General features: G+C 51.5%; 9 protein-coding genes across 9 annotated transcripts; 3 read left to right on the forward strand and 6 right to left on the reverse strand.

Annotated features, from left to right (window-relative positions):
• The first annotated feature begins 337 nt into the window (after window positions 1-337).
• QC761_104050 (uncharacterized protein) lies at window positions 338-5,940 on the forward strand. The gene is made up of 4 exons (XM_062873661.1): window positions 338-1,267; window positions 1,336-3,868; window positions 3,918-4,852; window positions 4,907-5,940. The coding sequence occupies exons 1-4, from the start codon at window positions 962-964 to the stop codon at window positions 5,807-5,809; spliced, it is 4,677 nt and encodes a 1,558-aa protein (XP_062736726.1). The 5' UTR covers window positions 338-961; the 3' UTR covers window positions 5,810-5,940.
• Window positions 5,941-6,141: 201 nt separating this feature from the next.
• Window positions 6,142-7,354, reverse strand: QC761_104060 (uncharacterized protein; the record flags this gene model as incomplete). Its single annotated transcript, XM_062873662.1, has 3 exons — window positions 7,054-7,354; window positions 6,830-6,979; window positions 6,142-6,761 (listed from the first exon to the last, which is right to left on the reverse strand). Exons 1-3 carry the CDS (start codon window positions 7,184-7,186, stop codon window positions 6,142-6,144), a joined length of 903 nt encoding a protein of 300 aa, XP_062736727.1. The 5' UTR covers window positions 7,187-7,354.
• A 283-nt stretch (window positions 7,355-7,637) lies between these two features.
• On the reverse strand, window positions 7,638-9,361 carry TRR1 (thioredoxin-disulfide reductase). The gene is made up of 3 exons (XM_062873663.1): window positions 8,834-9,361; window positions 7,889-8,707; window positions 7,638-7,821 (listed from the first exon to the last, which is right to left on the reverse strand). The coding sequence occupies exons 1-3, from the start codon at window positions 8,913-8,915 to the stop codon at window positions 7,724-7,726; spliced, it is 999 nt and encodes a 332-aa protein (XP_062736728.1). The 5' UTR covers window positions 8,916-9,361; the 3' UTR covers window positions 7,638-7,723.
• A 52-nt stretch (window positions 9,362-9,413) lies between these two features.
• On the reverse strand, window positions 9,414-11,630 carry QC761_104080 (uncharacterized protein). Its single transcript, XM_062873664.1, has 3 exons — window positions 10,612-11,630; window positions 10,412-10,547; window positions 9,414-10,354 (listed from the first exon to the last, which is right to left on the reverse strand). Exons 1-3 carry the CDS (start codon window positions 10,642-10,644, stop codon window positions 9,513-9,515), a joined length of 1,011 nt encoding a protein of 336 aa, XP_062736729.1. The 5' UTR covers window positions 10,645-11,630; the 3' UTR covers window positions 9,414-9,512.
• YTH1 (RNA-binding component of cleavage and polyadenylation factor) lies at window positions 11,281-12,027 on the forward strand (the record flags this gene model as incomplete). Its single annotated transcript, XM_062873665.1, has 1 exon — window positions 11,281-12,027. One exon carries the CDS (start codon window positions 11,281-11,283, stop codon window positions 12,025-12,027), a length of 747 nt encoding a protein of 248 aa, XP_062736730.1.
• Window positions 12,028-12,975: 948 nt separating this feature from the next.
• Window positions 12,976-15,414, reverse strand: QC761_104100 (uncharacterized protein). Its single transcript, XM_062873666.1, has 3 exons — window positions 14,992-15,414; window positions 14,381-14,893; window positions 12,976-14,325 (listed from the first exon to the last, which is right to left on the reverse strand). The coding sequence occupies exons 1-3, from the start codon at window positions 15,028-15,030 to the stop codon at window positions 13,321-13,323; spliced, it is 1,557 nt and encodes a 518-aa protein (XP_062736731.1). The 5' UTR covers window positions 15,031-15,414; the 3' UTR covers window positions 12,976-13,320.
• A 33-nt stretch (window positions 15,415-15,447) lies between these two features.
• Window positions 15,448-18,130, reverse strand: sif3 (Sad1-interacting factor 3). The gene is made up of 3 exons (XM_062873667.1): window positions 17,862-18,130; window positions 16,474-17,803; window positions 15,448-16,421 (listed from the first exon to the last, which is right to left on the reverse strand). Exons 1-3 carry the CDS (start codon window positions 17,892-17,894, stop codon window positions 15,907-15,909), a joined length of 1,878 nt encoding a protein of 625 aa, XP_062736732.1. The 5' UTR covers window positions 17,895-18,130; the 3' UTR covers window positions 15,448-15,906.
• A 930-nt stretch (window positions 18,131-19,060) lies between these two features.
• Window positions 19,061-19,951, reverse strand: QC761_104120 (uncharacterized protein; the record flags this gene model as incomplete). Its single annotated transcript, XM_062873668.1, has 1 exon — window positions 19,061-19,951. One exon carries the CDS (start codon window positions 19,949-19,951, stop codon window positions 19,061-19,063), a length of 891 nt encoding a protein of 296 aa, XP_062736733.1.
• A 3,094-nt stretch (window positions 19,952-23,045) lies between these two features.
• Window positions 23,046-27,413, forward strand: FAP1 (FKBP12-associated protein). Its single transcript, XM_062873669.1, has 2 exons — window positions 23,046-25,961; window positions 26,019-27,413. Exons 1-2 carry the CDS (start codon window positions 23,636-23,638, stop codon window positions 27,257-27,259), a joined length of 3,567 nt encoding a protein of 1,188 aa, XP_062736734.1. The 5' UTR covers window positions 23,046-23,635; the 3' UTR covers window positions 27,260-27,413.
• Window positions 27,414-27,791: the final 378 nt, after the last annotated feature.

Below are 27,791 nucleotides of genomic sequence, written 5' to 3' on the forward strand. Positions count from 1 at the left end.
TAGATCCTTTTGCTGTAACTTGAAGCTCCACGGTGCGGGTGCTTGATATTCTCAACGAGTCACACCGCCTCTCAGAAAAATCCACTAAACTAAACAAGATCTGATAAGAGTTCTCTACAGGCTGGACAGGAGCTAGATCAGTCGAAAGAGCATGCAATCACGATTAACCTCCAACTTTTCGCCAGTGTGCTATAGTTACACGGGAATATGGCAAACTGCACTATTATTCATATCCCGTCCCCAATGTGGCTAACCCCGCAGCTCCAGGGCTTTTGAAGGCCCCTGTGGCAGCCCTGTTGTTCTATCGCGGCTGTATACCACCTTCTCAACTCTGCCTAGAAACTTGCATGCAGGGTGCCGTTCACGATCCCAGACCCTCACCAACCCCCCAGCATTGGTAAATCGACGATGCATCTGGCTGTATGTATCTGCACCGCATGACTCAACGGTTCCGTGCAACCGCACACTCCATAACCCGAGAAGCTTGTGCTAGACGTATCTTGCTACGAATACAACGGAAGGGTGGCATCGACTACCCTACCTTCCCAATGACTAGAGTCGGAGTGGACGGAAGTTGATGAACACGATAATTTGTAAGTTGGGACTCATCTGATACTGTTGGTCTCACTACCGTTATCCGTATATCTCAATCGCTCCTCTCCCTGTTCTCAGTCGCTCCTTCCCTCCTTCCTGAGGTGCCGTGTTCCCCGTCACGTTGTGTTATCAGTTCTTAATTCCGCTTTTGGTTCTCCGCCGCCAACTGGGGCTTTGTAAAAATTTCACCAACACTATCCTCCTCCAACACCTGCGGTAAGATTGTGGCGGAACGCGGAACCCACTCCATCAACTACGAACCATAAACAAAACACCCGGGACGGACGTCTTACAAGTACCTCCTGATTATCGATTTGGCTACAATATCTTCAACTCACTGGTTGGCCGACCAGCACTGCAGTCTACCATGGGATCTGGCGATTCCATGCTAGTCACGGTTGCCACGAGCCTCGCATTCATCGGTCTATGTTCTCTCCCAGCCGTTTCTAGCGTTCTGCTGCGGTCACGCAGCCAAGATGGGGACCGGGACACGTACGAGGACGCCGATGGCAAGGCGGCACCCGAGTCTGTGAAGGCTTTCTCAACAAAGTTGTCAAAGACATGCATCTTGATCTTCGCGAATTCGGGATTTGCGATTTCACTTGCGACTGCTCTGTTGTTCACACACTCCAGTGGGATCCAGCTTCAGCAATGGCTGAGCACAGTATCGTGGGTGAGTTATGGCGTGAAAAGGCCATAAAGCTGGTGTCTCAGTTCGGTAGTGTTAATGATACATGGCAGGGTGCGTTACTGTTCCAGTCGGTTGCTATCACTTGGAGCAGAAGCTCCGTGCAAGCCTACGATCTTGGAATCTACAGTTTTCTGTCCTCTTTCACCTTAGCTGGCGCCCTGATCATTCAGGGTACCAAGTCAGCCGAGTCTCTTCTCCAGGACAATAGAACCCTTTTTGTCCTTTGCGTAGTGGAGCTTGGTCTGGCTATATGCCTCTCGGTGGCCAGCGTCTCACTCCCAAGGAGACCGGACGTACTTTATGAGGGAGAACCAGTTGACCGGTTGTACAGTACCACAGCATTGGGCCGTTACACTTTCTCATGGCCGACAGCTCTTCTCACTCTCGCCTCGACTCAGAAGAACCTTGATATGACTGATCTCCCACGTCCCGATCATCACACCCGCGCCGCCTCTATATCCGAAGCATGGAAGAAACAGAACTCCAGCCGCCCGCTCTGGCTATCGATGCTCCTGGCTCACAAAACAGTCCTCGCCGTTCAGTGGTTTCTTGCCCTTTGTACGTCGGTCCTGAATTTTGCGCCACAATGGGTCATCCTTCAGCTTCTTCGAACGCTAGAGGATCGACAGCCCGGTACTAGCAGTGGAATGGATGCCTGGGCTTGGGTGTTCTGGCTCGGAATCTCTATTGTCGTTGGGTCGTGGCTTGAATCATGGCTCTTCTGGATGTCCTTTGCAGACCTGGCAATCCCCGTTCGTGCTCAACTCGGCGCTCTTGTTTTTGAAAAGTCCGTCCGCAAGAAAGACATCAAAGGAGTTTCCAAGTCGAAGGAAACGCCAACTGAGCCTTCGGAAGAGACCGAACCAGACGGTACCAAGCCGACCAAGCTTGATGATGCGGATGAGCTTAAGCAGGGCAAGCAGAGCACTGTAAATCTGATTGGAGTTGATGCCAGGAGAGTTGGTGACTTTGCTGCCTTTCAGTACATGTTCCCAGGCAGCCTGTTCAAGCTTGTCGTATCAATCAGCTTCCTCATCAGTCTTCTGGGCTGGAGGGCGCTTTTTGCAGGTTTATCAGCAATGCTTGCCATCATGCCTGTCAATATCTATTTCAGCAAGAGGTATGCGGCCGCTCAGGACAGGCTGATGAAGACCAGAGACAAGAAGATGGAGGTGGTCACCGAGGCGCTCCAAGGAATCCGCCAAATCAAGTTCTCGGCCCTCGAACCTGACTGGGAGAACAAGATTGGAACTGTACGAGAGCGAGAGCTTAGTGCCGTTTGGGACGTCTTTGTGACAGACACAATGTTGTTGGCATGCTGGATTACCAGCCCGATTCTCTTATCTGCTATTTCATTGGCAGTCTATGCTTACATCAACGGTTCGCTCACTCCGTCGGTTGCTTTTGTGAGTCTCGGTGTCTTCAAGGCCCTCGAGGTCACTTTATCCGTCATCCCAGAACTCACCACCGACCTTTTGGACGCATGGGTCTCGATCAAGCGTCTGGAAGAATATCTCAATTCTGCAGAGGTCTCCAAGATTTCCAAAGACGGCGAGGAAGTGAAGTTCGACAGGGCCTCTATCGCCTGGCCAGCAGATGACAGGACAGAGGAGGATGACCGGTTTGTTCTTCGCGATATCAGTGTCAATTTTCCGAGAGGAGAGCTCTCTGTCATATCCGGAAAAACTGGCACGGGAAAAAGCTTGATGCTGGCGGCAATCTTGGGCGAGGTGGATGTCTTGGGCGGTACTCTCTATGTTCCACGAGCTCCTCCGCTGGCAGTACGTCACGATAACAAGGCTAACAAGAGCAACTGGATCATCCCTGAGGCCATAGCCTACGTCGCCCAGATACCTTGGATCGAGAATGCCAGCATCAAGGACAACATTCTTTTCGGGTTGCCGTTCGATGAGGACCGCTACAAGAAGACGGTAGAGGTATGTGCTCTCAAGAAGGATCTCGAAATGCTTTCGGACGGCGAAAACACCGAAATCGGAGCCAACGGCATCAATCTCAGCGGTGGTCAGAAGTGGCGCATTACGCTCGCTCGCGCCATCTACTCCCGTGCTGGTATCCTCGTTCTGGACGACATCTTCAGTGCAGTTGACGCACACGTTGGCCGACACATCTTTGAAAAGTGTCTCAACGGGGAGCTGGCAACCGGTCGTACACGAATTCTGGTTACGCATCACGTTGCCCTATGCGAGCCGAAGACAAAGTATCTGGTAGAGCTCGGAGATGGCGGAGTGTTGAATGCCGGTTTAGTATCAGAGCTCAGGCAGGGCGGTACGCTGCAAAGGATTAAGACTCACGAGCAGAGCTCCGAAGAGATTGAGGCCGACGAATCTGTGACAGCTGTCAATTCTGACGGGTCAACAGATGACCATGGCAACGAGGATGAAGGAAATACGTTGCAGAAGGTCATGTCCAAAAAGTCTGCCCGAAAGTTCGTCGAGGAAGAGAGTCGTGAGAAAGGAGCTGTCAAGACACGGGTTTACTCGGCTTACCTCAACGCCAGTGGCGGATGGATATATTGGACCGTTGCGGCTCTCGTCTTCTCGCTCACGCAGGGCTTTACCATCGGTAGGCAACAATGCTCGCAGCTCCATACAAGACACTAATAAGGCTATAGGGCAATCGTGGTGGCTCAAGATCTGGACCAGCACCTACGAAGAGAAAAACAGCGGCGCGCAGCATATTGCGAACAACTCCCTCGGGCACAGTTTCTTCTACGCCGAAGGCGTACGTCAAACATCACTGCACGCAGCTTCAGGACCCTCAATATCGGGACATTTCGAGAAAGATCTAAAGTTCTACCTGGGAATCTACGTGGGTATTGCTATCCTTGGTTGCATCATTAGCACGGCAAAGTTCTTCTACATCTTTCTGGGCTCCCTCAGAGCCAGCCGCAAGCTCTTCGCCGAGATGAACTTTACGATTCTCCGAACCCCCATCCGATGGCTCGACACCGTCCCTGTTGGTCGTATCTTGAACCGTTATACCAACGATTTCAGTGTTATTGACTCTCAGCTGGCAAACTCGTTTAGCTTCGGATTCAATTCTGTGTTGAGTCTTTTCACCGTTATCCTTGCAGGCCTAGTGGTTTCTCCGTATATCATGATTCTTGCACTTGTGTTGCTCCTCGTTTGCTTGCGCATTGCCATCACATATATGGATGCGGCAAGACCGGTCAAGCGACTGGAGAGCAACACAAAGTCTCCGGTTTTCGAGCAGTTCGGCTCTTCACTCACCGGTGTTACCACCATCCGTGGTTTCGACAAGGCGGAGGTGTATATTGAGCGCATGTACAAGAAGATTGACGACTATTCGACAGCCACCTGGCATCTCTGGCTTTTCAACCGGTGGATGGGCTTGCGCATGGCTCTCGTGGGCTCTGTCTTCTCGTCTTTTGTAGCGAGCTTAATCCTGCTTACTCCGGGGATTGACGCAGCTCTGGCTGGGTTTGCGCTTGCATTTGCGCTCGACTTTTCCAGCGCGATTATATGGACTATTCGTCTGTACTCCAACATCGAGCTCAATATGAACGCCGCTGAGCGAATTGTCGAGGTAAGTCTTTTGGTATTGCTTGGTTCAAGAGACGAGCTAACACCGGGGATGCAGTACACCGAATTGCCCACAGAGTCTCTTGATGGGATTAGCCCGCCTGCCGCTTGGCCCACTGGGGGCCGCATTGAGGTTGACAACTTGGTGGTTGGCTACGTTGCTGATATGCCGCCCGTTCTCAAAGGGCTCAGTTTCAGCATCAACAGTAACGAAAGAGTTGGCGTCGTCGGTCGCACCGGTGCTGGAAAGTCATCTCTGACCCTGGCCCTGTTCCGTTTCTTGGAGGCTCGGTCTGGCGCTATCCATATTGATGGCATTGACATTTCGAAGATCAAGCTACACGACCTGCGATCTCGCCTCGCCATTATTCCTCAGGATCCCGTTCTCTTTTCCGGAACCATACGTAGCAACCTGGACCCCTTTGACCACCACACTGATGCCGAACTCCGCGACTGTCTTGAACGAGTCCACCTCATCACCGACTCTGAAAACTCGTCGGGAAGCGCCACCCCTATACCTGGCTCCTCGGAAGCGACGGAGACACCAAAGAACACCAATGTTTTCAAGAATCTAGACTCGCCTGTCTCAGAAGGCGGGCTGAATCTGTCTCAAGGTCAGCGTCAGCTACTGTGCTTGGCTCGCGCTATTGTGAGCCGGCCGCGTATCATGGTTCTCGACGAGGCCACCTCTGCAGTTGACATGCATACGGACGGGTTGATTCAGAGAAGCATTCGTGAAGAGTTCACTGATGCTACTTTACTTGTCATTGCTCACAGGTTGAGTACCATTGCGGATTTTGACCGGGTTTTGGTGCTCAGCGATGGCTGTGTTGCTGAGTATGGGAGCCCCAAGGAGCTTTGGGAGAAGGGCGAGGGGGGTATCTTTAGAGGCATGTGCGAGGAGAGCGGTGAGAAGGAGAAGTTGAAGGCGGTGATATTTGGAGAGGGGCAGTCAAGATGATAAAATAGGAGGAAGGTGTTCCGGATGTGTATTATCTCTGTTTCTCTAATTTTCTTGCTGGGCTATAGACATTAAAAGGGCAGATGGGGAAATAATATGGAATCTATGAGTTTTTCCTTCATGATGGCGAAATTTATATCGTGTTGCTTGATGTTCAGTGCCCTCCTGTGAAGCCGCAACGTACCTAACAGATCTGGTATTGTGAACCATTTAGCGTCAAACTGCCTCGACAGTACAAGAACCACTCCCGCCTTGGAAGTTTGAACTGATTTAAAGCCAAAAGCCAAACTCTTACTCTGATTTACCACCTTATCCCAGCACACTTACGCTGCCTACAATCTCCTAGCAACGACCCTCAACCGAACATAATTCACCACGTACTCCACATCCCCCCCTTCGCGCGCTGGTTCCCTTCTACAAACAATTTCCAACAACCTGACCACCTCCCTCACCGCTTCCTCCCTTTCTTTCTCGTCCCTGATCAACCCAAACAACTTGTCCCCAATCAACCTAACCCACCCCTCCAGGCCCCCCCTCCCATCAATCTTGGTAGGCCTCCACTCCATTTCACTCCTTTCGACCTCAAACCCCCCAACCTTGACCTCCATCATGTCCCTGACCCACTCCTCATCAGGAAAAAACCACGGCTCCCTAATATTTTCGGGCGCTTGTTTCAGCGTCCTAGCAACCACCCCCACCATCGCGGCCCTCGCCTCAGCGATATTCCCCATCCCGCCCATCTCAAAGACAAACTTGCCCCCCTTCTTGAGAACGTACCGGGCCCCCTCAAAGAACTTTCTGCCCCTATTCGACACCGGGCCGTCGTCATCCAGAGAAGAACCACTGCTGCTGCCGAGCATCCAATGAATGGCCGCGGAGGAAAAGACTTTGCTGAAGTGTTCTGGTTGGTGGGCCATGGCTGAGTGTTTGAGGAGGTCGGAGGTGTTTGCTACTGTTTTTCCCCCAAGTTAGAATTTAGCAATCACTTCTAGAGAGGGAAAAGTAGGTAAGTAAGTATACCAATAAAAAGACACTTCCTCTCCAACCCAACCTCCTTCCTCCTCACATTCTCCCTCGCGGCCCGGATCATGCTCGGTGATCGGTCTAATCCCAGAAGTTTGCCCCCTCCTTGGGCTAGGACACGGCCGATTTCAATGTCTAGGATTCCATCTGGTTGTACGCGTGTTCTCGTTAGCTAATAACCCCCATCCATCAACGCAAAACAGAAGCATGCAAAAATGTACCACCGCACCCCAAATCCAAAACCTTGTCATCCGCTTTTACGTCAAGCCACTCCAGCACTTTTGTCGCGAGCTTGGGGACGAAGCCGAGACTCTTTTGGTATTCGTCTGCTTTCCATTCTCTGATGGAAGTCATGGTTGCGGGTGACGAGGTGGTTGAGATATGATAAGTTGGTATATACACCTCTCTCTCCAACAGCAACAACAGCGACGACGACGACGACGACAACGAACGTCGAAGCGAAAGAAAGACGGAGGGGTAAAATGTCTGGTCCTGACTCTGGTTCTGGTTGTGACTTTAATGGAATCCATGGATAGAAAACCAGAGCAGATAAACCTAAAATAATGTGTCACAACAGACCCCTCCCTCTCACTCGGCCGATGTCGGCACAGCCTGATGGTACCAGCCTTTAATCTTGCTGAGAGGAATAGGGGTAGTTGCTTAAATACGTCAAGTCTCTTGTACAAAACTTGGGAACCTCTACTCCGAAAAAGAGGATAATGTTATCGACCAAGTATTCCTGCTGGCCCTATCACCTAGTCATCAAGAATAGCCAACACTCAGATCATACACAATAAATCTGGGGTATATCCTGACAGACCGCCAAAAACAGTGGTATCTCTATTTACAAAAGGCTGCCGCTAAAAAAGACGTCTAACCTCTATACAACTTCTATAGGTTCCCCTCCTTCCCGGCCTTGTGCTCAGCTGTCGTGTCCTCCATCTCGGACAGGAACTTTTCAGCATCGAGAGCAGCCATGCAGCCAGTTCCTGTAAAATTATCATCAGTCAGCAAAACTTGTTTCCTGGCCAAAACAAAAGGGGGACAACAACATACCTGCACTGGTAATGGCCTGCCTGTACCTCTTATCCTGCACATCACCAGCAGCAAACACGCCCTCAACACTGGTCAGCGTAGTGCCAGGCTTGGTGATGACATAACCCTCCTCATCAGTCTCCAGCTGACCCTTGACAATCTTGGTGGCAGGATCGTGACCAATGGCATAAAAAAGCCCATTCGCCTCCAGCGTCTCCTCATTCCCAGAAACAACATCCTTGACCACCAACTGGCTCATCAGCCCCTTGTCATCCCCCTTAACCTCCACACCCACAGTATTAAACTTGACCGTAACCTTGGGATGCCCCAGCAACCTCTTCGCCATGATCGTGCTAGCCCTCAACTTGTCCTTCCTCACCAGCACGGTAACATGGCTAGCATACTTGGTCAAGAACATCGCCTCCTCCGCCGCAGAGTCACCACCCCCGATGACAACCAAGTGCTTGTTTCTAAAGATGGGCACCGCCCCGTCGCACACTGCGCAGGCCGAGATCCCGTTCTGCCAGTACTTGTCCTCCCCCGGCAGCCCAAGCCTGCGGGCCGAGGCCCCCGTGGCGAGGATGATGGCGTCGGCCGTGTGGATCTCGTCCGGGGACCACTCGGTGGCGTACTTGAACGGCCTCGACGAGAGGTCCAGCTTGTCGACCGTCTCGCTGACGATGACGGTGCCGAAGCGCTCCGACTGCTCGCGCATCCGGTCCATGAGCTCGCCGCCCATGATGCCCTTGGGGAAGCCGGGGAAGTTTTCGATTTCGGTCGTCGTGGTGAGCTGCCCGCCGGCGGCGACGCCATTGGCCATGAAGCCCTCGTATAAGACGGCTGTTTTTACATGGTGTTGTTAGATTAGGTTCTTTTCGTATGAGGTTGACAAACTGTGGAGGGGTAATACACTTAAAAAAAAAAAAGGAAAAAAAAAAAGAAAAAAAAAAAAAAAACACTACGCACGCTTCAACTCGGCGCGGGCAAGGTAAACGGCCGCGGTATGGGCGGCCGGCCCGGAGCCGATGATGACTACTTTGCTGTGCATGTTCCTCCGCTGTTGCTGCTTGCCTATCGTCTGTTTGAGTTCGGATTGGTACAGGGTGGTCCGCGTCTTGGTAAACACGCCCGTTGTTACAGCTGCTACTGACAGGCCGGCACCAGAGCGGAGGAGGATGCGTCTAGAGAAGGATGAGGAAAACAGCTTGACGGTTGTAGGTGGGGTACGTTAGGTAGCCCAGAAGCGTGGGAAAAGAGAAGAGATCAAAACGCGGGGGGGTGAGCAATATACGCCGCACGGTATTAGGAGGGGGGTCGGGGGGATTTTATTTAGGTGGGTTGGTATATAAATGATTACGAGAAAATGGAGCGAGTGGGTTACAGATGCGATTCTTCGAAATGGTTATTCCCTGGAAGATTCTCTTGTACATTGTCAAGTGGTGTTTTACTAAGCTCTCAGAGGATACATTTCTCGTGATCGATCGAGACACGGAGGGGTGGGGTTGAGGGGCAATGGGAAAATTCCAAATCAAATGCAGGGTCCAAATCGGAGGGTGAATAAGCAGTCAATTACTATGGGGGTTAGGGTTTTATGAGCACCCCTTTTTTAATTAAACATGGCATCGCTACATACAATTCAGAAAAATTACAACTTGTTTTTTCCCTCCTGGGGAATCTTGACAACAACCTTGCCCCAGGTTTCCCTGCTTCCGAGCGCCTTGAGCGCATCTGGCACAGACTCGAGTCCGACAAACTCCTTGTCTGTGAACTCAGTTCCCTTGAATTTGCCCTCGGCAATCAACTTCATGATGCCCTCCCACACCTTGGGGACCGATTTAGTCTCCATCTTCTCATACATGCCCCAGTGAATACCGACCAAGCTGATATTCTTGAGCAAGACCTTGTTCATAGCCACCTTCTCGATAGTACCAGCGGCAAAGCCAACAATGAGAATGCGGCCGTTCCAAGCGATACACTTAGTACTCTTGTCAACCATGCCGACAGGGTCATAGACAATGTCAACACCACGGCCCTTGGGCGTCAATTTCTTGACAATCTGGGGCCAGTTCTCATCGCGGTAGTCAACGACATGATCAGCGCCAAAGGACTTGGCAACCTCCAGCTTGCGGGCAGTGCCCGCCGTGGCGATGACTGTCGCGCCGTATGCCTTGGCGACTTGAACAGCAGCAAGACCGACACCACCGGCAGCGGCGTGGACAAGAACGTAATCACCCGCCTTGACGCCAGCACGGAGGACGAGGGCGCCGTAGCTGGTGGGGGCTGTTACGAACAGACCGGAAGCCTGGTTGAAAGACCATCCCTTGGGTACGGGAAGCATGGAAACCTCCTTTGCGACACACTTAGTGGCATATGACCCCTGGGTGGCTCCGAAGACCTTGGAGCCGACGGGGAACTTGGGGTTCTTGGACCCGGAAGGCGTGGCCAGCACGACTCCGGCGAATTCAGCACCAGAAACCCATGGGAAAGCTATTGCAAGGATCAGCACGGTGTCTCCAAGCGATGGTGGATGGTCTAAATACATACGAGGTTGGTGCTGGTATTTGCCCTGAATTTGCAGGATATCAAAGAAGTTGGTTGCCGCGGCGTGGACCTCGATGAGGTACTCGTCTGCGGCAGGCTTGGGATCAGCAAGCTCTGTGACCTTGAGCTCACCAGGAGCCTATCAAGAACGTATTAGCAATTTGTTTTACACTGAGACGAGCTTCAGATTGAGTGCCTATTACCTTGACATAGGCCGACACTTGGATTCCCTTCATGATTGTAGATGTAAGACGAACAGGCCCGTGCACGGGGGGGCAAGGTGAGGTCGCGGGGGCAAACAGAAGCAAGATGAAGGAAGGGTATCCGAAATGTAAGCAAGAAGTAGTATTAGAGTCGCTGTGGGAGGATGTTATATATATATATAAAAGACACCAATGCTACGCTAAGTACTTGATCAAAGAAAAAACCTCGGAAATGGTCTTCCATCGCCGTCGTCCTGTCAATGGTCCCTGATTCATTGGTAAGACGGCTTTGCCAGGGTTCAGTTCGCGGGGCAGGGGCCGAACCGAGGTTGTGGATTCCGGCGGCTGATTGGCTGCACACCGTGGAGCTCTCGGTGAGGAAGCGACGTCAATCCATCTTATCGCCAGACGCGCCGTTGCTTGCGAACCTTGAAGACCAAACTTGGCTTTTTTCCAACTTTTGAACCACCACTTTTCGCGCAACTGTTCAACGAAGAAATTTGCACCCACCGCGGTGGCCCTCGCAATATCGAACGAAACCAACACAACAAGTTGCACAAAACAACGAAGTGACCAGAGCACAAACTACCAACAATAGATCGTCCATAACGGCCACTCCCTCACCACCACAGTAATAACTGACCGCAAAGATCACCACCCACCATCACCATGGCGTTCCTCCCGCCCCCAGCCCAACAACTCCTAACCCACACACCCACCCCCTACACCTTCACCTTCACCCCCTTCCTTCAAAAAACCTACCAACACTCCCTCCCTCCACCCAGCAGCAACCCCCCCTCAGGCGACCAACAACAATCCCAACCCAACAACAACAACACCGGCGGCTTCGGTTCCCTAGTCTGCAAACACTGGCTCCGCGGCCTCTGCAAAAAGGGCCTAACCTGCGAGTTCCTCCACGAGTACAACCTCCGCAAGATGCCCGAATGCAACTTCTTCGTCCGCAACGGCTACTGCTCCAACGGGGACGAGTGCCTCTACCTCCACATCGACCCCTCCTCTAAACTTCCCCCCTGTCCCCACTACGACCGCGGGTTTTGCCCCTTGGGGCCAAAATGCGACAAGAGACATTTAAAGAGAAACATATGTCTTTACTACCTCGCGGGGTTCTGCCCGGACGGGAAGCAGTGCAAGCAGGGGGCGCATCCAAGGTGGACGAGGGATGAGCTGATGGAGAAGCCTACTATGAAGGTGGAGAAGACGGCGGAGGAGCTGGAGTGGGAGGAGCAGGAGAGGGAGAGGCATAGGGAGCGGGAGAGGGAGAGGGATATGGAACGGCGGGCGGAGAGGGATAGGGAGCGGAGTGGGGATGGGGATAGGCATGATAGGGGGCATGACAAGGGGGGGAGGTTTGGGAGGGGGGGGGGGGGAGGTGGGGTGGGAAAGGGGGGGGTATAGAGGGAGAGGGGGTCATTAGGAGGGGCCTGCATCTAGAGAGAGTGTGTTTACGGATGGGAGGAAGGGGAGGGGGAGGTGGATATACCAATATCCAGTGGTGCGAAACCTGGAAGTCGGCCACAAGTGAAAATAAGAGACAAGTCTTCAGAACAGGAGTCCAGGCGCCGAAACGTCGCGACAGAGGTCAGCGAGGCGAAGTGCTATGCGACTCGCCCCGCCTATCGAGAGGAAAATAAACGAGTGCCGACAAAAAGGACAAAGATCATGAGGAGAAGTAGCCACCATGATAGAGAGCGAGCAGGGGAGTCTGTATATGATTGACAAGTATCAATCCGCTTTTGTATTCCACACCAGGGCAGACACAGAGAGGCGTTAGGGTATATTCAAAAGAGTCAAGGTGGCGAGCATTAGGAGTTCGGGCCAACAGATATAATACAAAAAGTCTTACCTTTCTAGAGAAAACTAAAAAAAAAATTGTTGGACGTTGTGTGGACTTGCCGTGATTCGAGAATGCACTCAAAAGACAGACCCGGCCTCATTTGACCTCAGAATCACATCATGTTAATCCAGACACGAAAAAAATAAATAGAAGCATCGGAAAGCGTCATGTATTGTTTGTCCTCCTATCATCCAAGTTTGTTCAAAAACAGAAAAAAAAAAAAGAAAAACCATGAGTATTTCTATTCGACGATGTAAGCTGTAAACCCCATCAATATGGCCAAAGCCCTTCACATCCCCCTTGATGATGATAACGATGCAAGAGGTTTTTTTTTCTTTTTTTTCTTTTTTTTTTTTAAAGAAAAAGACAACACCATTCAAAGTGGTTTATCCCCGCGTTTGCAACGAACTTAAATAATCAAGGACAATCAAGTCCGGCAAAGGATCGAGGAAGATGACCAGTCGCGTGAGTCGTGTCTTCCGCTGTCGTATTCCGGACTTCATTGTCCTTGCTTATCTAGGTTCGTTGCACCCACAGAGATTTCCGACCTTGAATGGTGTCATGTAGATGGTAAAGACCATAGAATGAAAAACAGTAAGAGTAAGCTGTTCGCCACCACCGCCAATCAAACCCAAACCCGCCTCTCCCAAGTGTATATACCATGTCGTTGATATGTTTTTCTGTATCATTCATGTCCCCCATCCCTAGTCTAAAAGATGAGTAGAGATCCCTACCTCCCGCCGACATGCTTAAGCCTATTCCTGGCTCTGGTGTGTGTCCTGTGTTCCTCATATACAACCCCCATGCCTTTTCTTTTTTTTCTTTTTTCTTGTTTTGCCTCAATCTCAGTCTTCTCAAGACTTCCACACATTCTCCCCCGCGACACCTTCCAAAGGCGCCACACTAATAAAGCTCTCGCTCCCCGCCATCTTGTCCTCGTCCTCTCCATCATGGCTTCCTCCCCTTGGGCTCCCATGAGCACTGCCCTGCCAAGTAGCCAGCTCATCAACCTTCCTGATGCCCATGATGAAACAAACCATGCTCTTCGGCACCCACCGCCCAACAAAGCCATAGACACTCGCTCCCAAACCAACTCTCACTGTTGACGCAGTGATGGTGCCATCAATGACATCAAACACAGCATCGTGCAAGTTCTTGAGGTTGGATCCTCTCATACCCCTGATTCCAGTTGTACCAATAGGGGAGGTTGACTGAGAGACAAAGTTCCGGGCGTAGGTCTTTCGGGCGGCATCGGGCCAGTTGTGGGTTTGTTCGACACCAGAAGCAGTGATGAGACCTTGATTGGCACGACCGGCCGTGCTAGACTGGAACTTAGTGCCTTGAGCTGGGGTGAAACCAGTGAAGTCGAAGGTTCCGAGCTGCATGTGAGTTACGGGGACCTGGAGCGGGCGAAGCTCGGCGGCGAGGACTTCTGTGAAGGCTGAGAGGGCGGAGCAGATGGTTGCTTCAGGGGCATGGAAGGGAGGGTTGATTGAGGAGATGATAGAAGGCGTGAAAACCAACACCTTGGGGGAGAGGTCTTCCTTTTCTCTTTGCTTGCTGGCGTCTTTGGCGAGACTGCTTGCGAGCTCTGTTGGTGGAGGAGGAGGATGCAACCTGGCAGTGAGGATGGGGAGGAAAGCCTGAATAGTGACGATTGGCTGAAGAAGATGAGTCTTGAAAAGGTCGGCGAAGCTGGAGGGAGGGATGGTGGCGATAGGTGAAGTTTGATAGTTGAGAGAGGGGATGAGAATAACGGATTTAAGGTGAAGGTGGGACTTCTTGCCCTTAGGGATTGCCGCGTGAGGTTCTTGGAGGTAGCGGGCGAACTCCTCAATTGAAGCACCGACACGGGTAGGCTGTGACAAACATGTTAGCCAGGTGCAGAAATAGGGGAAAAGGAGACGGGCTTACATCATTGATATCCAAAGCAAACGACCGAATATCCGGCCTGGCCATCCCCTGAATCAAAAGCTCATCATCCCGCGTGTTGGCCACAATAAACACAATGAACCCCTTCCTCTCCAAATCCAGCGCCAACGACCTCGTCAGCGGCAATGCAGGCGAACCAGCAATAACCACAACCTCCAACCTCCCCCCACTCCTCGCTCTCTTAGCCTTACGGTGCTTCCGTAGCGACAGGCTCGCCTTATACGACTTGTAAACCACCGTCCCCGTAGCCACAACAACAATACCCGTCAAGATCTTATGCCTCGAAACCCAGTTCTGCACCCTCTCAAGGGCCCCAACAGGCACAGTAATCACCGGCGGCGGCGGCGGTGCCTGAGGGCGAAACGATTCGGGAACCCATTCTGGCAAGTTCGAGAGGGTATCTCTCAGTTTGTCCGCAGCCTTGTCGACCGATCCGTTGACAAACTCGGCGACGTCACCAGTATATCGTTTGGCGTCGTCCGGGATGTACGATAACTAGAACAAACCCAACCCCCTGCAATCAGCATAAACCAACCTTACACGACCACCACCAAAATGAGAACTCCCGAGCTCCACAAACGGGCAATACATACCAGCGTATCCAGAATCTCCTGGGGACTCGTTCCAGACATTTTGACTACTCTTTTCCCAACAGCACAATCCCGTCGTCTGTCTGTCTAGAGGTGGAGCGGGCGGGGTTTCCAGAAGAATAACAATCAGAGCATGGGTGGTGGACGGCGGTGAGCTGTATCTATGTATGTAGGTACCTTGACGGAGAAAAGAAGAAGGAGGGGCCCGAGTTTTGCCCTTTGTTATCGGGTATCAATGTTACCGCTCACGCCCCCCCAAAGTACAACCGCTGACAGCCGAATGGGCGAGTCAACGCCGGCAACGTCAGAGCACCTAGCGGGGCTGCCCCTCACCTTGCGGGGCTGGCAGCTCAGGTACGGTTCCCAAACGGGCTAGTGATCGCGAGCTTAAATAAATGTTCTGGACTCGAACTTCTCCAACTCGACGACAACTCAGAGCAGAGAAGTCGTTAGGCTCACGAAAGGAGGGGTTGGTTGTTATGAAATTTCTTTCGAAGACCTAACTGGTGAATCATCTGATTCCGTTAACGACGTGTTATATGATCCTTGTTTTGTAGGTAGGTATAACGAATATCCCTGTGTTTGGAGATGCATCGGGCAGGAATGCCTTCCCTTCAACCAATGCTGGCGCATTTAAAGGTCAGCATCGAGAACTGCTCAGTTGAGCTCTGCCATCTGTCTTCGACCGGATCAAAATGGTCGAAGATAAACATGCACAGTATAACTTCCGTTCAAACAGAAAGCTCGTATCCTCCGGGCACAGGGCACTAAACCAGCTTTTACTTTGTTATCCGATGCTGGGAAATGCTAAACATCCATGGCCTCGCTGTGCCGGTCTACAACAGTCAACATCCTATATAATACCATCCTCGGCGCCCGGTACCATCTTCCGTACCCATAACGATTGTAGACACCCCCTCAGACCCCCTTAAACGTCCTCCCCACAATCTCCCCCCCACAAACAACCTCCTTCTCCTTCTCGTTCAAAATGCTATTCCACATCCTCAAATCCTCCAGCGTGATATTCCTTTCCGCCAGACCCCTCTTCAGTAAATCAATCTGTCCATTTCCGCCCCCAATCACGTTCCCTGGCCCCCCACCCCGTTCTGGATCCCCAACAATAGGAGCCACAACCCCATCTCCTTGTTTCCCCTTTTCTCTCGACAACATTCCAAACCTCAGCCCCACCTCCGTGACTGTCACAATAATGCTGATAATAATCAGAATAATAATAATCCAGGTGATGTAGCTCATCTTGGAGTCGGCCACACTATCAGCGAGAATCTCGGACAAGTCCAAAAACACGCGGCACCGCTCGTTGAGCGTTTTGATACGTGGGTCGATTTCAAGGTACTCCCGGATCGCCACGTAGAGCGGGTGCAGCGTGGGCTCCGAGTCCCAGAAAAAGTTGGGTACATCGAGGATATTAGATGCTGAAGACAGAGTTAGTTGCCCGCCCAAAACGTTGTGATGGGATATGCTTACAAAGATTAATATCCACTCTCGACTTGAACAACCTCCCCAAAATCTTCACAATCTCCGTCCGGGTCATGTTGAGCTCCCCTGTCATAGCTAACCGCTTCGGCACATGCTGTGCGTCCGACATCGTCTCCGACATGCGCTCCTCAAAGAAACACAGCTTGGTACTCTGAGCGATAGCATGGCTAATTGTCAACTTGACCATGTGATCCGAACGCGGCAGCAGCGTGATCATGTCGTTGAATACACGCGGCCGCTTGACATCAGCGCTGTACTCGAAGTGGAACTCCTCCATCTCAAAGTCGGCCTCGTCCAATGGTCTCGTCGCAAGCGCAATGTTTGTCTCGTGCTCTGAAAATGCCAAATCCGCCAAGATATCCTTTTCTTGTCGCTCAGTAAAGTTCCAAAACACCACCACTCCGTACGAGAAGACAAACATCTCCGCAAAGTGCTTGGCATCTGGAACCAACCGATTGATGGGGTTCACCGTAATCTGTTCCACTTGGTGGTCGTCCTGTCTCCCGATCGAGTCAGGTGCACTGCTCGCCTGTTGCAGCACCGTCCCCGTATTAGGACTTCCGCCCAGTCCCTGCGCACCATACGAGTACTCATCCCAGTACCCCTCATGTTCATCCCTCCTCTCACTCCTCTCAATCTCCAAATCCAGCACCGTCTTTCCCGTCCCTGGCGTCTTCAACACCGGTCGACTCCTTAGCCTATACCCATCCACACCAGGCAGCAATGGCAAGTGATAGACGATGTACAAGCAATCATCATACAGCTTCGTCTTGGCCTCATGTTTCGTCTTCAGAAACTCCGCCGTCTCCTTCACCTTGAACGCCTGAGCCGTACAATACGCCGTCAACCTCGAAACCTTCTCCCCTCTCTGCATCTTAGGCAGCCGCTCCGCATAACTCTTGCCGCGAATTCCGCCCCTCTTCCTCAGCACGTCTAATTCCTCGTCTTTAAGCGGTCTGTTCTCGTCTTCGCCGCGCAGTATCGACACCCGCCTAGCCGCCATCTCATCATCACTGACATCATCATCGACGGGAGCCTCAGGGAGAAGTACGAGCTTTTCGCTAACCTTCGTTGTGCGGGACGGGACCTGCTGGCCGGTTCGAGCAGAGGCGAAGGTAGGTACACCACTTGGGCGGCGCACATTGCGTGCTGGTCGCTGGCCTGGATGGCCTCGGGGCTGGCCGGAAGGAATATCTGATGAGTACTGAAGGATGTTGTCGACTGATACGAGACGGGTGCTCGGTCGCCCAGCGCTACCCATTGCTCCTGGTCGTTGTGTGCCATTGCGAGCTGATGGCCGTTCGCGGGAATCGGTGACCTGAGACAATCAACGGTTAACTTCATCATTGTCATCTGAAAAGGTGGTTCCTTCCTACCAAGACCGACGGTGCTCGTTTTGAGGACGCCATTCCGCCAGATATTAGATGTCGCTGTATCTGTTCCCACTATCCGCCAGTTACCAGGTTGAGCGGTGTAACAATCCCCCTTCACAAACTCTCGTGTATAACGGTTCTGAGTGCTGTCGTCAAAAGTCTGCAATCCTCCGAATAGTACAAAATGTCTTCACTTTTGATGCGCGCGGTGGTTGGTCCTTGCCGAATTGGATTGATGGGTAGTAACAAGGAAAATGGAGAAAAAGAAACGCCCAGAGATCGGCTCTGCAACGCCAAAGCCAAGCGACGTCATTGCGCCCAGGCCCCACTGAGCTCTCCGCAGGACCGCTGGGATCCACTCCCGAGGCTGGATTTGGCAGTTTGCCAGTGTAATAAGACAAATATGAAAGCTCCGGATGATCAAGATTTCTAGCCAGTCTGAATGTAATGTAGCGAGATGCCTACTTCTATATAGGGTATTCGGAGGATCACAGCTCTCAAGCATGCTGGATTGGTTCTCGTTGTTGTTATTTGGTTGGGAAAGCGTTCGCCTTGGACAAAATAATGGTGTTGTAAGTAATAACATGTGTGATAACTGTCAACTTATGCCAGTTATTTGGTCCATGACGTGCCCAGGCGCTGAGATAGATGTTCAGAGACGCGTTCTAGAAAGCCATGGAGACGGACCTATGCAAGAAACTCACGTATATTCATTTCTTGCAGAAGCGAATATGTACTAGCTAGTTGCCTATCTGGCGTCGATATTCTCATTCTCAATCCGCAGAACCCAAGTTCTCAGACTCCCAACTCCAACTCACAAAAAGCAGCTTCAGGTATTAATCACCATTTCAACCCACAGTCTTGCCATTCTCCCGCCAACTTGCAACAGCCCAAAAATCTTGAGGAAAAAGAAATAGAAAGCACATAATTGGCCCCATCCCAAGTCTCACACAATCATGCACAGTTCACCAGACGTCTCTCCACAGTCCAGCAGGTCCTCACCAGTTCCCGAGCCTGTGCCTCCTCCAACTCCGCTTCCTCTCTGTTTTCCCCGGCCTTTACTCTCCCGGCTCTAGGCATATGTATGTTCACTAAGCAAGACGGTAACCACCTTGGGTAGGTACATTACAAAGCGTTCAGTATTATGAGAAATAGGAACCAGAAATCTAGCCTAGCATACAGAATCAAAATGCAGAAAAAGATCAGAGAATGAGAATCTGAGGGCGTGTTTCCAACCTCGAATATCTTGTCCGACAGCAATGCCAACAAAATTCATCTCCTTCCAGAATCGCAGTCTCTGCCGTCTTGCCTTGCTGGGCAAGGATAGAAACAGCCACCAGTCTTGCAACGGCATTGTTGCGTGTTTGTACAACACCTGTGCAAGGGGGCTGGTCGAGGAGCTCTTCATGCGAACCAATGGAAACAGCATTCCAATATTTCAATGGCAATGAATGCCCGAACTGGCAATCCCGATGGGAGAATGATACGGTGTTGATCACATCCCTGCTTTGGCTCCTTTCAACACCAAGGACATCAATGTCCGCGACCCATCTGCCTTGGTCCTGCACCGAAACTGCTGGCTCAAGCAGAAATATCTCTTGGTCTATTTCTCCCTTGAGGCCCGGAGCCAAGAGCACTTTCCAGTTGGTGAACGAAAGATGCAGCGAGGTTCCTTTGTAGTTGTCCTCACAGGTTCCGTCGAAAACATGATGAGATACCATCAGAGCATCGTGCCCGATTTGTCGTATACGAGGTTTGGTTGGCGACACGAGACATACCATCCCCGTCTGGCCAACATTGCCAACCAGATGCCGAATGCCCAAGTTGAATGGGCTGGTACAAGGGTCGGAGAGCAATATGTCGGCGACATATATGGAGTCGTCCGAGCATAACGCAATGACATTCGCGAGGTTCGCAACGTCTATATCTAAGCGGCAGGACTCAAACATTGCTATATAGGCGAACAACTCCGCGCGTGTCATCTGTTTGAAATATTCCTCTGCAGATTTTTCAGTAGTATTGGGCAGACAGAACCATTTCGCGGCTGTCAGCGTGTGCTCGACGATTTGTAGCGACACGGTAGCTTGTGACATCCTTTTGGTAGACGTGGGTTGCAACTTCAAGAACTAGAAAAGACTGGAGCAGGTCGGGTGGCTGCCGAAACCCACTGCTGACCAAATAAGAGACAGTCCTGTCGAATTTGAGCTTCGCAATTGCCAGAGCTTTCCCAGTAACTGAAGATGTCTTAGAGGCCAACAAGACGGGAGGGAAATCCTCCTTAGGCTCAACATCCATCAGATTAGAGAATGATTCGGTGGAAAATTCAGACTTCCAACTAGCTGTTTCTGTCCAGTCTGTAGGTAATCCCGATTTATGGTCCACTGGCTCAGAAAATCCTGTGGGCGGCCCAGCTTCACAGTCGACTTGTTCAGATTCTTGTGTATAGTTGTGTTCAGGGTTGTAGTTTACGTAGAGCCGCTCCCATCCCGGAGTCTCAGGGGAGATCCCCTTGAAGGCTGTTGGCTCTGAGCATTTCAGTTTCCGTTTCCGTTTCCGCTTCCGACCGACGGCTGCCTCTGTCAGGTCATCAGAAGAAGAGTTTGTCTGATGTGTGGTTAGCTCTAGATCGACATGCCACGCCAAATATCTCTAAAGGTACATTGCGACGTGAGCGCCAGGTGGAAGATTTACGAGCCCATCCGAACATGTCTACCTGCAAACACCTTGTTTGTCCCAGCTGGTATAGCAAGCCTTTTGCCGACTGGCAAGCAAAAAATACTCCTGACAACATATTCTTTGAGTCCAGATAAGTCCACATGCAGCCATCTGACATATCGCTTTCTAGGGATGTAATCTTAGCTCAACGCGCCATATTGTTGGGCTTGCCCAGCAATATGATCCTCGATTGGATGTATCGTCGTCCATTCAATATACCTCTGGCCTCGAATGTAAGACCGGTACGTGATTATTGCATTCTGGGCTTTCAGATCCAGGTGTGGTGAAGTGGCAACTTGGCGCAGGTAGTGGATTCCGGCACCAATGGTTATGCCGCAGCAGAGAGCCTGCATAACACGGGGGTTACAAAGCCCAAAAAATGCTATGTGCTCGCCGCGGCGAAGAGAATCCCCGAGGAAGCCACTCTCTCGTCTCCAGCCGTATTTGATAAGTATTACTGCGGAGTTTTTCTCTTTCCCGTCGAGTTCTGTGACCACCGAGCAGAGCCTTGAAAGCCATGATCTAGGTGCGCGACTGGATTTCACTTGGCTCAAGACCTTTCCCAATTCTGCGAACCATGTCATGGCGGCTTCAAAGTCGGTGTATCCAACCTCCCACCGGCGGAACAAAGCCCCGAGAGCAACAAGCCAAAGTTGAGGCATGTAAATCCGACTCAGCTGCTCGTGGCTGTGGACTGTGACCGGAGCACCGTAATATTTTAAATGAGACAGGGCGAGGGACCATTGGGTAAAGCTTTCGGAGGATTCGCCCCTGTATTCCAGTCCAAGGCTCAGGACTGCCAAGTTGGGGAAGAGGTCGTCAGAAAAAGTAACTTTGGTAGCCTCAGCCTGAAAGACAAGAAGATTGGGGAACAAGTTCCAAGCCGATATGCCCCTCAATACCGATCGATCGCAGGCCTGCTGAAGAGTGTTATGGAGGAGTCTCTCAAACACCTCCATCGCCCGAGTCCAGGTAATGACGGCAGTTTCGTACGTGGATTTACCTTTAGGGTAGGGAATGTTGAGGTTCTGGGCGATCAAATCGAATTGGGAATGTTGGAACTTCATCGAGGCTTCTGCCCTCCTCAGCCAAGACCGTGCGCTCGCATCCCAAGATGCTAATTCGGTTCTCGTATAAGATTATTGAGAGGCCAGGTTCGTGTGCTGGTTGACGAGTTTTCCACTCTCAAGGTCGGCTTTGGCAGGCCGTATTCTCTTCTCGACCAGCTCAACCCGTATCGACGTGGCTGCCTTGGCCTCCCAAGCATCTGCGAGCATGCAGTCCAGTAGAAGGACACCAATTAAGGAAGGCCCAGATGTCGCAGCAGCCCATATAGAGGTACAGTCCGCTCCAATGAAAGGTTGAAAAGGGCCATCTCTCTCTGATCCCTGGGGGTTGATACAAGAGCGGGCCAAAATTTCGGAGACGCGACTACCAAGAGCCTTGAATAATCTTGGTGTTTCAGGAACGAGCTCATGGAAAAGAAAGTCGAGTTTACAAGCCGTTCGATGGATTTCGTCTTTCTCTGCTTCGTGTTTTCTTTTGAGTGTCAATGCCGAGCCGACAAGATATTACTCAGGCGAAGGTGCGCAACGCCACAGCGAAAAGTCCAGGTTAATATTGACCAAAGCAAGAGTGTTTTCGTTTTGGACGGCGACCCCGGACACGTTGAGCTTGCCTAGAGAGTTCATGACTGCTTATGTATAGGTACGTGGAAGTCCAGATGCGTAGCGTTTGTGCTTGAACAAATGGGTGCCCAAGCTCCCTGTTGATATCAGTCCAAGGCTGGACAGCTGGCTTGTTCAAGGAGAGTCGCAAAACGTGAGGCCTTCGTTCCCTACAATCGAATAAAGCAACCGAGGAGCAAGATGAACAAGTGTCTCCATATACTTTTAGTTTCCTCGTTCAGGGAAGAAGTCCAGTCCATATCGACGCAAAGAGACACCAAGATTGCTGCCCAACACATAGCCTTGCTGTGAGCCTCATCTGCAAGAGTACTAGAATCACGGGGCGTGCATTGTGTGACTTGAGCTCCTTACCATTGCTTGTTGAAATGGCCCATACTTCTCTATCATTTTGACTGTGTTTAAAGATATCCGACGATCACCGTCGAACTCTCATACGTGCTGAAGCTGAGTTGACCAACCTGTTTCCACATCGGTAGCGCATAAGTGCGAAAATCCAAGGGCTTGAATCAGTTATGAAGAGCATATTCGGAAGATGTTCGGTATAAGCCAGACCAGTTCGGTATCTGACGAGTTGAGAGACGACAAATCTCTACTATTAGATTCAAATTGTCGGTTTCTGATGATGGTTGGGTGTACGAAAACAAAATATCGTGGACATTCATCCGAGAAGTCCATGACAAAGGCACTGGGATACTGGGATGGGAGGCATGGGAGAGAAGCTGGAACCACTCCCGCTAAGCATTACGCTAATGCAGCCTACGCCGCTAAGCCTTACAACAGACTGGGCACCGGAGCCTTCCATCCTTGATTTCACGATGAATCATCCTCACAACTACCCACCAGTGCCACCATCTTTGTCATCAATTTGGAAATTTTCGGACAGCGATAACGTGAAGAACACAAGCATCATTCCAGATGCCCATTGGGGTGAAGTCTATCTTTATAACCGCAAAATCGACCTCGGCCGGAGTGGCAAGAGCTGGTGTTTTCAGACCGCCGGGCCGGCTCGCGACCCTAACCCTAGCTCTTAAATCCAGGCCTTGTAGCGCCGGGTAAAAGCTTCCCCTTCAAAAGACTGCGGCAAATGCCAAGAGATATTACTCATGCGGCGAACTTTCAACCCATCTTATTACCATCACTCAAACCTTGGCCTTTTCTTGGGCAGCACTTATCTAGCCGGTGGACGGTATTCTCCTGTCAAGTTTTCTTCTTGTCCAACTGCATTTTTGCAAAAGAAATTTTTTACGTTTTAAAGTCGCTGTATTTCAAAAAGCGCACCCCCTCGAAAGGAAACTTTGTTTGGCGGGGCAAATTGGAGCAGCGCCCAAAATTCCACCGCTACAGTCAAGAGGATACAACCTTACGACTGAAAATATGGCCGAAGTAGTTCCACAACCCCAGGGAAGCTCGAGCCGTGGAGGAGGATCAGGAGGTAGAGTTCGGCGAGGGCGTGGCTGGAGAGGAAGGCATAGAGGTGGTCGTGGAGGGTCCAATGCCAACGCTTCCGGAAGTGGAAATGGAACTGTGGAAGGGAGCCAGGCGACTACGGCAACAACTCAACCATTACCACCACCAACTGCAGTACCTACACCAGTACCGCAGCAACCAGCAGGGGTAGCATCTCAACCAATCGTTTCAGATGCCTCAAGTTCGCATCAAGAGGGCCAACTAGGCAGAGGGCGAGGAGATAGGGGCAGGGGAGGTCGGGGCAGAGGCCGTGGTCGCGGAGGCGCGGCTCAAAGATCAATAGTAACCTCCCATCGTGGAGGTCGAGGACCGCCAGTTTCAGCACCTCGACAAACCGACTCTTCATCATCTCAGTCACAGTCACAGATACGACATGGGTTCAACCTTGGCGCTGTCGAGTTTGTCCCTGGTCAACCAGTCTCCGTCACTACCAACACACGGGGTCCTGGAGAAATCATACCACCCAGATATGCCCCTGCTCCTAAACCGGTCATGGAAAAATCAACAGCAGAGGACCTTCCCACACGTATTCACGAGGACATCGACAATGGGCAGTACGAATGCGTCATCTGCACCAGCGAGGTTGTACGATCTTCCCGAGTTTGGTCTTGCTTGATCTGCTGGACGGTTACCCACCTTCACTGTGTCAAGAAGTGGCACAAAAACCAAATGAAACAGAAGGAGGAAAACCAAAGCCCTAACCAACCCGACGGTTGGCGCTGTCCAGGGTGCAACTCCAATCTGTTGGAAGACCCAGCATCATATCACTGTTGGTGTGGGAAAGAGTTTGACATAAAAGCAATTCCTGGCTTGCCTCCTCACACATGCGGACAGACCTGCTCCAAGCCTAGAGCTACATGTCCACATCCTTGCTCCCTGATGTGTCATGCCGGACCATGTCCGCCATGTACACTCATGGGTCCAGCACAGACCTGCTTCTGCGGCAAGAACACTGTTACCAAACGGTGTAGTGAGACTGACTACACGAATGGATGGAGCTGCCAAGAGGTGTGCGGTGATTTCCTTCCATGTGGGGAACATACCTGCTCCCAGCCTTGCCATCCAGGCTTATGTGGCGCTTGCGACGTTCCCATGCCATCAACGTGCTATTGCGGCAAGGAGCGGAAAGAGATACCTTGCAACCAGAGAGACGACATTTTAGAATCGTTCAACTATGGCCAGCTCGATGACGAAGAAGAGTGGTTTGAGGGATCATTCCAATGCTCAAAAGTCTGCGGCAGAAAGTTTGACTGTGGACATCACACTTGTCAAAAGCCCTGCCACCCGCAAGATGAAGAGACATCTCATTGCCCCCTTTCGCCCGACATGGTGTTGAGCTGCCCCTGTGGAAAGACACCGCTTGCTTCCTTACCCGCCGAACCCAGGACGTCGTGTCAAGACCCCGTCCCGCGATGCGACAAGCCATGCGATAAGATCCTGGCTTGCGGTCATCATTGCCCGGATAAGTGCCATACTGGTGCATGCGCCCCTTGCTTCCAGAGTATGGACGTCTCCTGCCGTTGCGGCAGGGTCACCAGCCGTTCAGCGTGCCATCTAGGCTGTGTTGAACCACCACAATGCTTCCGGGTGTGCAAAGCGCAGCTCAACTGTGGAAGACATGAGTGTGGAGAGCGCTGCTGCTCGGGAGAGAAGAAGGCAGCGGAGAGGCGGAAACAGAAGCGGGCTGTCAATGAGAATTACGAGCCCGAACATATCTGCCTACAGGTATGTGGCCGGCTGCTGAAATGTGGTAAGCACACATGCCAGCAGCTATGTCACAGGGGCTCTTGCAATGCTTGCCCGGAGGCTATCTTTGACGAGATCAGCTGCTCTTGCGGGCGAACTGTATTGCACCCTCCGCAACCATGCGGAACCAGACCGCCAGAGTGCCGATTTGACTGTCGCAGAGCGAGGCCATGCGGACATCCTGCAGTGTCCCATCAGTGTCATCCAGACGATGTGGCTTGCCCCAAGTGCGCCTTTCTGGTGGAAAGGCCTTGTATCTGCGGCAAGAAGATTCTCAAAAATCAGCCTTGTTGGTTTGAGGATGCTAGGTGCGGACTGCCTTGTGGGAAGAAGCTGAAATGCGGAGCCCACGAGTGCAGGAAGTCGTGCCATAAGCCCGGGGAATGTGAGGATGCTGAGGTAGTTGGTTCTCATTGCACGCAGTTATGCGGAAGGGCGAGAAAGTCTTGCGATCACACCTGCGTGGACGAGTGCCATGCCCCTTTTCGTAAGTTTACAGCCTTATATTTTTATGTGCCCAAGGACATTGCTGATACAGTCACAGCTTGCAACGAGGACAAGCCGTGTCAATCCATGACATTCACCACCTGCCCTTGCCAGCGGCAAAAGAAACAAATTCGGTGCGGTGCAACTCGCTTCAACTCGGAGCCAGATAAACACATCACTTTAAAGTGTGATGACGACTGTCTTCGACTGGAGCGGAATCAGCGGCTTGCCGACGCGCTTAATATCGACCCTAATCACACCGACGATCATGTGCCGTATGCCGACAAGACCTTGAAGATGTTCCGCGAGAATATTGCCTGGGCTCAGTCACAAGAACGGGAACTTCGCATGTTTGCTGCAGACCCAGAGTTGAAGCGTATGCGTTTCAAGCCTATGGCCAACCACCAGCGTGCCTTTTTGCACTCACTAGCTGAGGACTATGGTCTTGATTCCGAGTCTCAAGATCCTGAGCCTCACCGTCATGTTTGCCTTTTCAAGACACCACGGTTTGTGTCTGCTCCCAAAAAGACCCTGGCTCAGAGTCTTCGCCTAGCTAAGACCGCTGCCGCCACTGCCGCTGCTGCTGCTGCCAAACCAGCCACTCCCGCCAATAGCCAACCCTCACCGCAGGCATTCAATGCCCTCTTACTCACCACACCTCGGTTTGGACTTACAGTCGAGGAGGTCGATCGAGCCCTGGCCTCAGACATTGCAGCCGCGGCACGTTCTGGTCCGGCACTCAGCTTCACGACTAGCTTCCTCCCCTCGGAAGACATTGTGATCAAGGCCATCCCTAATTTCACGACCGCAGCTATTGCAACGTCCATGGCACCAACACCACAGGCAGTTCAGTCAGTTCTGAATGATCTCAAGTCTGCTGTGGCAAGAACTATCTCAAAGGCAGGGTTGGCAAACGGGGTGGTACTGTGCCACGCAGACAGTTCGCTCAATATTGTTAGAAGAGAAGGAGATCAGGCTGCTGGTGCTGATGGATGGAGTGCTGTTGCTAGCAAGGGGACATGGCGGCGAGCTCCTAGCGGGAAGGTCGCTCCTCCTGTGGCGAGCAGCAGCAGAGCTGGAGGTGGCTTCTTTGCGTTGAGGAAGCTGGAGCTGAGGAAGAAGAAGGTTGAGGAGGAAAAGGCGGAAGTTGAGGAGGATTGGGAAGCGGCAGCAGAGAAATTGGAGGGTGCAAGCAGTGATAAGGAGAATGAGGTTGTCAAGACGAGCAGCGAGGATGAGCTGCAGGGGCGTCATGATTCTGAGCAGGAGCAGAGTTCTCTGGTTGCCACTGATGCTTAAACCTACAAGCTCACGATATCAGTGCCGATTGATGATTATAATGTATGAAATATCATGTTGTATATTAATTGACATCCTTGGACCAGTTGCAATCTTGCTTTCAGGTGTTGTTTGGACCATCGTTCCCAAAGCCTCGAAACAAGTCAATCCCAAAAGAACCAAAAGTTCATGCACTCAATCGCCGCTATTGAAGCCCGTACCAAGTAAAAAGATGCGCATTCCACACGCCCCTTATTCCCTTCCCGCCCATCCCATAGCCCATGTCTATTATTAGTCCTGCTATGATCACCTCACGCTTCACCCTTTGCCGCTCTGTAACGTGACAAAGTGTCATTCTAGAACTCTTCAAGTTACCCCTTGTTAACTAACTGATCTTCTCAGCCAGGACAACTGATTTACCTCCGACGATGAAGTGACCTTTCCAGAACCGAAGATCCCGTCAAAATCTCCTGTTTTGGCCCCTATCCAATATCATGCTATGATCGCCTTCCCACACATGACCAACTCACTCAAAAGTCTCATGTTCCAAAAC

This window comes from Podospora bellae-mahoneyi (assembly GCF_035222275.1).
Source record: "Podospora bellae-mahoneyi strain CBS 112042 chromosome 1 map unlocalized CBS112042p_1, whole genome shotgun sequence".
Lineage (NCBI taxonomy): Eukaryota > Fungi > Ascomycota > Sordariomycetes > Sordariales > Podosporaceae > Podospora > Podospora bellae-mahoneyi.